This window comes from Crotalus tigris, unplaced genomic scaffold (genome assembly GCF_016545835.1).
Source record: "Crotalus tigris isolate CLP2741 ecotype Arizona unplaced genomic scaffold, ASM1654583v1 scf7180000024340.7048381, whole genome shotgun sequence".
NCBI lineage: Eukaryota > Metazoa > Chordata > Lepidosauria > Squamata > Viperidae > Crotalus > Crotalus tigris.
Window position 1 is genome coordinate 2,526,198 of NW_024100510.1, and position 9,765 is coordinate 2,535,962.

Here is a 9,765-nt window from a genome sequence, read left to right on the forward strand (position 1 = left end):
TGCGCAGAAAGACAGGAACTGATCCGAAGGCGGCCCAGCCTCTTGATGGATTTACAGTACTCTTCTTCCTGCTCCAGGAAGGAAGCGGAAACCCCCGGCGGAGACGCCAAAGACAGTTGTCACGCGTTGGCGGCGCGTAAGACGTTCTGAGCCCCTTGGGCTTTATGCATACCCTGAGAAAGCTTAAGTTGGTGCTTTGACGCCCCAGTTGCTCCGCCCCTCCTTCAAAGTATTTTAGGGATTTGATTACGTAGCGTCGAGTTGTTTTCTATTCCTAACGACTGCAGACAGATTTTCTCCATAATGATCTATCCCTAACCGGGCCTTTCAAGTCTCCCAACGGTGACAGCCACCGACTATATAACAGTCTTTCTACTTGCTGCTGATGTCGTTTTGCGTTCCACCTTTCCCAACATACAGTAGTTCCGAAGAAAACTTCCTTTTTCCTGCCTTTTATCCAAAGAGCTTTAATTTTATTTATGCTATTGTGAACGTTTCAAACGCTTCCCCCCCCCGCAACGAATTCGGATGGTATGCAGGGGGGGAAAAGAGGCCTTCCCTTGGCCGAAACCTATGAAGAGATGCAAGAGGTTAAATGCGCGCGTAATAGGCCGGCCACCCTCTTATCTTCCACCTTCCGTTGAAACGGCCCCAATGAACGGGGTTCTCTTTCCCAGCAGGAGCGCTTGCAGGGAACAAACAGTCTCATTAATTAATGCGAGGTTCCGGAACACATCTGGGGCCGAAAGCCGCGTGAATTTCCCTATTTTCCCTGCGCAGGCTTTAACGCCGAGGTCACCAGGGGCCGCTCTCACCTCACTGAGCGCAGCAGCTTCTCGGAGCTCTTCTCGCGGCTTCCTCTTCCGGCCAGCAGAGATGGCGGCCGGAGCGAGCGGGGACCAGAGCAGCACCAGGGAGAGGCTGTTGTCTGCCTTGGACGATCTGGAGCTGCTGGCCAGGTGGGCGTCGCGCCGCGGACCTGTTCTGGGCTGCGCTTCGCTGCGGGACTTTGCGCTTGCCGTGGAATAGCCTAACCAGGAATTAAGACAGTCAATGTTCAGGGCTATTATTGTTGTTGTCGTCGTCGTCTTCGTTCCGGACTCCTATCCTTAGCCAACGGGGTGGTTTAAAGCGGGACTCGGGGCGCGACGTGCGCATAACGTTATTGGACGGTTAATAAGTACCCAATTTCAAATGATTAATTTCTAGGTTCACGTGACAAAATGAACTATTTATTTATATCTCGCCTTTATTACTTTTACAAATAACTCAATGCGGCGAACACGTTCAATACTTTTTCCTCCTATTTTCCCCACGAGAGCAACTACCCTGTGAGGTGGGTTGGGGTGAGAGAGACTCGCCAAAGTCATCCAGGTGGCTTTCCTGGCTAAGGCATGAGTTCAACTCACTTGGTTTCTGACCTAGTGCCTTAGTAGCCCAATCTGGCTAGGTTAATCATAGAGTGGAGGGCTGGAAGACGTTCATGAACAGACGTGGGAAGCATCAATTGAGGGAAGCGTGCTCCCGATGTGTTAGAAACGGAAAATAAAATTTGCTCTTTTTTGAATCTGGATTTTGTTGAAAATTGTTCTTCAAACATTTTACATATCAATGTTCAAGTTTGTGGGGTGCAAAAATTACTTTTTCCAATTGAGTGTACGTTCATTTTGATGCGTCTCTGAGCAGAATTTTAAAGGTTTGCTTTACATTGCAAATGCTACTTCACTTGACAATCCATAGTCGTTAGCAATTGATGACTAGGGAAAAAAAGAAATTACTGTTTTTTCACAGTTAAGGGGGGAAAAAAACTACAATGTCCATCATAGACAGGATGTCCACTTTGAACACCATGCTCTGTCTGGCTGAATTTCACAAACTATATATTTTTAAAACTAGAATCCCCATCCCCATCTGTTATCTTTTTACTATAAGACCACTTACATTGTTTTAATTTTTTTACTAACTGCATTTATCAATCATATTTTTATAACAATTATTTCCCTCAAATATTAAACCTAACTGGATTTTCCCTGATTAGCTGAAATAACGGGAGTGAAATTTAAGATGAAAGGAAGACTTAATTTATTTGCTTTGAAGGAATAGGTAATACACTAAAACTGTCTCCTTTTTGGTCACATACTTACATTGTTTTCCTTTAGAGAACTGATTGAAGTTTTGGCAATTTCAAGAAACCAGAAGCTAGCACAACCTGGGGAAGAGAGCCAGGTAAACAGTTTGAAAATCTTATAAAACTATAGAAAAAATATTTTGTTAATTATCTACATTGACCAGCCTGAAAAATAAACTAATATGTCTGCTTCTCTACTTTTACTGTAATGTTGTTACATGGACACTTTTATACATTTTTTTTATTCAGGCCCTGAGATTTATAACTAGAGCTATTAGAAAATCTAGATAGCTACTTTGTGACAACAAAAACAACTACAAGATTTGATTTTATTGGAAATCCTGAAATTGACAAGTTACATTTTCCTGTAATATATAATTATTTATTGTACAGATCCTGGAATTGTTAATTCAGCGGGATAAAGAGTTCCAAGAATTGATGAAACTAGCTCTTGATCAAGGGAAAATCCACCATGAAATGCAGGTATTGGAAAAAGTTATAGAGAAAAGAGACAATGATATTCAGCAACTTCAAAAACAACTAAAAGAAGCAGAGCATATTTTGGTGAGTGAAGTGCTCGATGTCTTAATGTTTGTGCCTATTAAATCAGTCATATAGAAACTTGGTATAGTTTGTTAGTATTAAATGTACCTAGTAAATGCAAATTTAGGCTAGTTATTTTTAATTTCTTCCTTTCCTTGGTTGCCATGTTGCTGCAAGCCAAAGTTGTTTTTACTTTCTTGAAATTGTTTTCTTTCTCTGTGCTAGTCTGCAGGGTTTTTTTTTTCTTGATATTTGGATGTGCTAGCCAAAACCATGTGAGTATTTTAGATAAATCCTAAAGCATGTTACCAAATAAGATATAATGGCTCTGTAAGCCTGCAACCTCTGGTTGTAAAATTGTTGCCTGAATTTATACAGCATATGCAACTGTAATTAAGCAAGAGGTTGAATTGTACAATTCTTTGGACCAAAGCCATAATTTGGCTAGCATGCTGTACAAAATCAGTCAATTTAGTTTTTGTCTTAGCATTTTGTATGAAGCCAGCCAGTTCTTGTTTAATAGCCCATGATTAAACTATGGTTTAGTACAATTTTAAACCAGGCACTGGATCAAGATTTTGTTGTTAGTGTTAGCACATTAGTTAGAAATATAGTCCTAAAGAAGTGCAGAAACATTCTTGGGATTCTGTTAAATAGCCAAGCCATTTTTTTTAAACTTTTCCCTTGATTAGGATAAGTTGCATATTTCTTATACTAAACTAATTTTAATTTCTTTTAAGAGGATTTATGAAAGATTAATATGCTTTTTATAAATCAGCATAACAATAAATAGTATTTTACATACAGGCTACAGCTGTTTATCAAGCAAAAGAAAAACTGAAATCAATAGAAAAGGCAAGAAAGGGTAAGTGTTTTTAATTATTTCTTAGGAAGTCTGTTTCCACAACCATAAATTGATCATTGCATGTCTTATGAAATTTATAAATATTTGTTTAATCATTTATTTTCTTCAATAATTATATATTTTTAAAAATTCATGGTACATTTGAAAAATAACAGTTCAGTAGCACTACATATAATTTATTGTTCAGTCAAAAGCATTTTCAGGCATTTGCACCTTGATACAGCTATGACCAAAGCAAATTAAATAAAATTATGCAATTTTCTATGAGATCTTGGAGTCCAACAACAGCTTCCTGCCGGAGCAGCTATTTAGAAGAGGATTGAGGTGAAACTAAAAGGAGCAATTGCATCACACACATATTCTTGATTTAGTTTCTCCAGCGTGGTAAAGACAGTGCTTCACAGGATGCTAGATATAATTATGAGAAGGGGAAACAGTGGCTTTCCAGAGATTTGAAAATTGGAACCCCCAGCATTCTTTACAATAGAGCACACCTGGGAACTGTAATTTAATTATGTAGAATTATAGAGCAGAACAGAAAGTAAAACTACTGTAATGTCTCTGTTGCTGTCTGTAATATATACATGAATCAGCAGAAAGGAATGTTCTGAGTGTTTGGCTTTTACTGCATTTTTGCACAAGAATTTAATTTGAGGACACAGAAATTATTTTCATTTGGGTATTTCAGAGTTTCTCATGTGAATCATCATACCATATGACAGTGTATCACCTTTTAAGATAAATTTCCATTATAGAAGAGAGATTGAAATGCACATAGAACTGCCAAAAAGAAAGAATGGACTAAGGAAAATGAAAGGAAAAGATCATTTTATAATGTTAGTGCTTCTACATTTTTTACTTGAAAGGACTAGTAGTGAATTTTATGTTACAAAATGGATGGCTGCATGCATTCATTGTATCCACATTTCTTACAGGAGCTATTTCTTCTGAAGAAATAATTAAATATGCTCATAGAATTAGTGCCAGCAATGCTGTCTGTGCTCCTCTGACTTGGGTGCCAGGTAAATAATAAATATGTATATATCATCTTATTTTTACTGATAGTAGGTATTTACATATTCTTTGTTAATTGCAAGTATGTCTATGTATACTACTACTTGGTAAATTTGATAGGTAAGGCAAAATATTTATTTTCTAACCTGGGAGGCTTATGTGGGGCTTGGGATTTTTAAGGTGAAAAGATGCTTTGGAGCCCGTGTGTGTGTGTGTGTGTGTGTGTGTGTGTGTGTGTGTGTGTGTGTGAGTGAGACTGTAGCATGCAGTTCCTTGAATCTGCCTTCTAGAATTAAGCTATAGCAGCAGCCTGAGAAAAGGTGCAGCTGCTTTAAGGAGTTGCCAATACTCTCCTGAATGCTGCAATCTTTTTTCCTTTGACTCTGAATTTCTGACTACAGAATACACAATGCATGCTTTGTGTTACCAAGTAAGTAGCTGTTAACTTAGATTTTTTTTTTATGAAGAGTGTGACAGGAAAATAAATTATTTGTTCATTTATGCTATTTCTAAAGCTGGCCATTCATGAATGACTTCAGGTGGTTTACAGAAGGTTTAAACAAGTAATAAAGATAAATGAAAGCAATAGTAAAAATAATCACAACAAGAAAAAAAACCATTATTATATATTTGCTTTACATTTGTTTATTTAGAATTGCAAACAAAATTATTTTTATTTTATTTTTATTTATGTTATTTTATTACTATTATTTTTTAAGGGGATCCCCGACGACCATATCCAACTGATTTGGAGATGAGAAGTGGTCTTTTGGGTCAGATGAACAATCCTTCAGCAAATGGAGTTAATGGACACTTACCAGGAGATGCACTTGCAGCTGGAAGATTGCCAGGTAATAGAAATTTGAGAGACATGAGTCTGCTGTCAAATGTGTTGATATGCACACTTTATAAAATGCATATACATGTACAGGATATACAACATGGAACCTTAGGCAAGGCAAATGTACATCACAGATGTTCATGAAATTAGGAAAATAAAGACAGGTCACTTGAAATAAACTAAGAATGAATTTATTTAAAATAAAAATAGATTGAAATATATTCAAAGAGATTAAAAATGAAAATATTAAAAGTATTTGTTGATCACTGTACTGAAATGTGTGTACATTATTTGCACAGGCTTGAATAAAAGAATTGATTGTTTTAAAAAAGCTTAGATTTAGTATTTTATCAGGAGATTATTTCTAACTTTTAAATCAAAGCTGGTCTGTAATGGAAAAACAAGTGACACTATGAAATGCAGTAGAGGGGGATAAGATCAGGATGTTTTCAGATTTTAGCACTTAGCAGCATTTAAACTTATATACTATCCCATAGTGCTTTATAGCATTCTCTGGGCAGTTTACAGAGTCAGCATATTGCCTCCAGCAATCTGGGTCCTCATTTTACCAACCTCAGAAGGATGGAAGGCTGAGTCAACCCTGAGCTTGATCAGGATCAAACTCCAGGTTGTGGACAGAATTTGCCAGCAATACTGCATTCTAACCACTGCACTATCAGGGCTCCGGGGGTGGGGACAATTGGAATATCAGCATCATCTTACCACTGAAGTTGAGAACTATGGAGGGAGTAAAGTTGCCTTCTTTTTCTGTAAAATGCTTTTTTGGTGGAAGTGCCTATACTGCTAATTTTAGAGGAAAGAAGACTTCTGAGGGATGATTTTAGTGGAAATCATGTGATTTTTTTTTTAGTGGAAAAAATAAAGCTTTATTAATGGCAAGAAGAGTTAAGCACATGAATTTCTAAAGAAGTCAAGATTCTGATAGTTTGAGATAATAGCCTGAGAAATAAATTAAACAAAAATAACAGAAGGGTGGCTTGGAAAATAGTACAAAAAAGTGAGGTACATGTTAAACCAGAGATTTCTAGGGTTGATGTGAGAGTGAAAAGCAAATTGGCTTATTGACCAATTAAAATAAATGGAAGATAGCATAAAGAATAACTGCTTTTATTTGCTGTCTTGTCTATCATGAGAGCTTTGTTTAGGTTCTTCTAAAGCCCAGGTTGGCAGCAGAATGCTTGTAAATGCCACTGAATTCTTGCAGAATCACTAGTATATCCTTAAAATATCCACCTCCTTTAACTAATCAGCATATCATTTCACCATTACTTACACCTTAACATTCTGTATCCTCTGAGGTTGCACTGTCTTGGCTCAAGGTAATAGAGGATAACACAAATGCTGCAGGAGAACCAGTTGTAGCTGTTGATATGCTTGTTGGAAAGCTTTATGAGCTGCTTGGTAGAAAGATAGGTAGGTAGAGGCAAAAAGAATAGACATTGACCATTGCAAAGTTACATTTGAGGTGGTTTGTTGATCTTCTACTACCAGCAATATTTTTTTTAAAAAAATTAATTATGGCCACTGGTTATAACTTCATTGTACATCGGAAATATGTCACATTTATTATGGAAGAAATTTGTTTTACTCTGGGAAATCAGTTTTGATGCTTGGAGGAGGTCATTTGATTTATATCAAGAAGGGTGTTTGTCCAGTTGTTTAACACTATCTATTGGCTGTCCATTCAATTTGCAAAGGGAGAAGGTATACAGTAAACAGTTGTGCCCCAGTGGAAAATCAATTGTTAAAAAATTTAAGAGGAATATTAGTTGATTCAATTATTTTTATCTGTTAAGCATGTGTAGTATAGTTTGAAATCAGGAATCTGGTATCATCTTTTTAGATTAACAAATTTTATTATGGGTACTCCTCAAGTTACAAACCCCAATTAAGCCCAAAATTTCTGTTGCTAAATGAGACAGTTGTTGTAATTTTGGTCATCAAATGAATGGTTGTAAGTTGAGGACTACCTGTTTAAGGCAGTCTTAGCATCAGAGGATTTAATGGGAAAAATAGTATGTTTCTGTCTTCTGAAATCAGTGGGAATTACTGTGTGGCTAGTTTATTTTGATTTTTGTAAAACTGATGTGCAATTTTATACTGTGAATTTCTGATTGTCAGTCAGAAGGTTCTTCCATGTCATTTTAATATATTATTAAAAAAAACAAATAGAGCATGGAGTAATTGTAGATTTCTTTTTTCTTCAGATGTTCTTGCACCGCAGTATCCCTGGCAATCAAGTGACATGTCAATGAACATGCTTCCTCCTAATCATAGCAATGACTTTATTTTAGAACCTCCTGGACATAATAAGGAGAATGAGGATGATGTAGAGGTTATGTCAACAGATTCCTCAAGTAGCAGTAGTGACTCCGATTAGGGCATGTATCTGAATAACTTGATTGTATCAGAAAAAGAAAATTGTATATCATCATTATACATATTCTGCATTCCAGATGGAGGCTGTGGTACCAAGGAGGAAACTTACAAATTCATGAGAATCATTCTCTTGTATTTGATGAATATGACTTTATCCAGAATTTCAGATAATTGTTGGAAACAGGGTGGCGATAGCCACTGGAAATATGTTATGCTCTGACATAATTTATTTTGGAATTGTTTACTCATAACAGTGTTTTTGCACAAAATAAATATCTATGAAGTTGCAAGTTAGCTGTTGAATGTGAACAGATACTGTTCTGTAAACAGCAAAGAATTGCAAGGAGCAAATGTCACTGATTCCTTAATACATTTTTATGGTAAGTCTTCCAGTCTTTCAAAATGGATCTTCAAGCAGCAGAGATGTGGGAGAAAATTCCATTCTTCAACCCCATGAACAGAAGCATTGTATGAGTAATGGATTCTAATGGAGCTTTAGATCCAATAATCTTTCCAATTGCATAAAATCAGAAAATATTTGTCATGGTTCTGAAAGATGAAGCTTTTCAAAGAACTTTGAGGCATTGTTTACCTTAAAGAATCTTTTAATTTGCAACATAGCTTCCACACCTACATAGTGAAGCCAAAATCTAAATTCTCCTCCCCCAAGCACACAGTAACAAAAGCATAACTGACTCCTTCATTTAAGTCATTAATCACATTCTCCAATTAGTTTGAAGTGTGAACTTTCCCTCCAGTTATCTCCTCTTATTACAACTAACTTTGAAGAATTCTACTGAGATATTGTTATGGCTAACTAGTGGCCAAGCACATTCTTTCCCCCCTCCTCCCTTCCAGCACCATCTAATTTTAACTCTAAAAGTAACACACAGGTTAAATAGAAAATGTCTGCATCTTCATATATTGTTAAGCACGAACATCCAATGTTAGCAGCATTGACAATATTATTTAGATGAGACTTCCCCAGCCTGCTACTTTGCATGTGTGTTAGTTTGTAATATTCTACCAGCACTCCCACTTCTAGGCTTTTTGTCATGAGAGTTGTAGCTCAATGCATACAAACAGCATGAGGTTATAAAATAATATATGAATTTTACTAGTATGATTCACTCACAATCAGGTTGTATACGTTTGTAGTGAATAAAAGGTTTTAAATATAAAATAGTAGGTTTTCACTAAAAATAATGTATTGTCACATGATGTCTTGTTTAATGAATGCGGGGGAAGTGAGATCATAAGGTTATGTGATGTCTCGCTGAATCATGGAGTTGCTGGTCCCAATTGTGATTATTAAACATGGACAACCTGAATGTTTAACAGTAAGCTAGGCCCATTAAACATGCCCTAAATCTGGCAACCAGAGTGTGTCCGGGAGATGGCTTTGGTTCTCAATCTTGGAGATCAGAGAGAATGAATTAAAGAGGATAGTGAAGTCAAGGGGAACAGGAGAGAGATGGCGCCAGATCATCAGAAACCAGGAAGGGCAAAAGAAAACATCAGTGATAGAAGCTAAGGACAGCCATAGAATGGGTCCACGACCCCCGGTTTGTGGACCAGTACCAGGCTGCGGCATGCCAGCAACCGGTCCACATAACAAGTAAAGCCCCATCCATGGAATGCAGGCAGCACACAAAACCACGCCCCTTCCAGTCTGTGGAAGAACTTCTCTCCACGGAATTGGTCCCTGGTGACCAAAAGGTTGGGGATCTCTGCCATAGAGAGAAAGACTATGATGGAGAAAGGGCTGGCTTTTCAATGGGAACACTGGGGACTTGGCCTTCCCAATGAACTAGAGGAAGAAGTAAATTTTAAGAAAACCTGAGTAATAAGAACGGATTCAAACATCCTGGGAACCTTTTTCTTAAAAGCTGACTTATTGGTTAAATGAATTGGCTGGTTCTTTATATTAAGCCAAAATTAAATTGATATACATTGTGAATTCAGCCTGCCTGT

At 37.1% G+C, this 9,765-nt stretch overlaps 1 protein-coding gene across 1 annotated transcript; it reads left to right on the plus strand.

Annotated features, from left to right (window-relative positions):
- The first annotated feature begins 171 nt into the window (after window positions 1-171).
- MED4 (mediator complex subunit 4) lies at window positions 172-8,974 on the plus strand. The gene is made up of 7 exons (XM_039326185.1): window positions 172-959; window positions 2,160-2,226; window positions 2,522-2,692; window positions 3,479-3,536; window positions 4,472-4,558; window positions 5,270-5,401; window positions 7,620-8,974. The coding sequence occupies exons 1-7, from the start codon at window positions 529-531 to the stop codon at window positions 7,790-7,792; spliced, it is 1,119 nt and encodes a 372-aa protein (XP_039182119.1). The 5' UTR covers window positions 172-528; the 3' UTR covers window positions 7,793-8,974.
- Window positions 8,975-9,765: the final 791 nt, after the last annotated feature.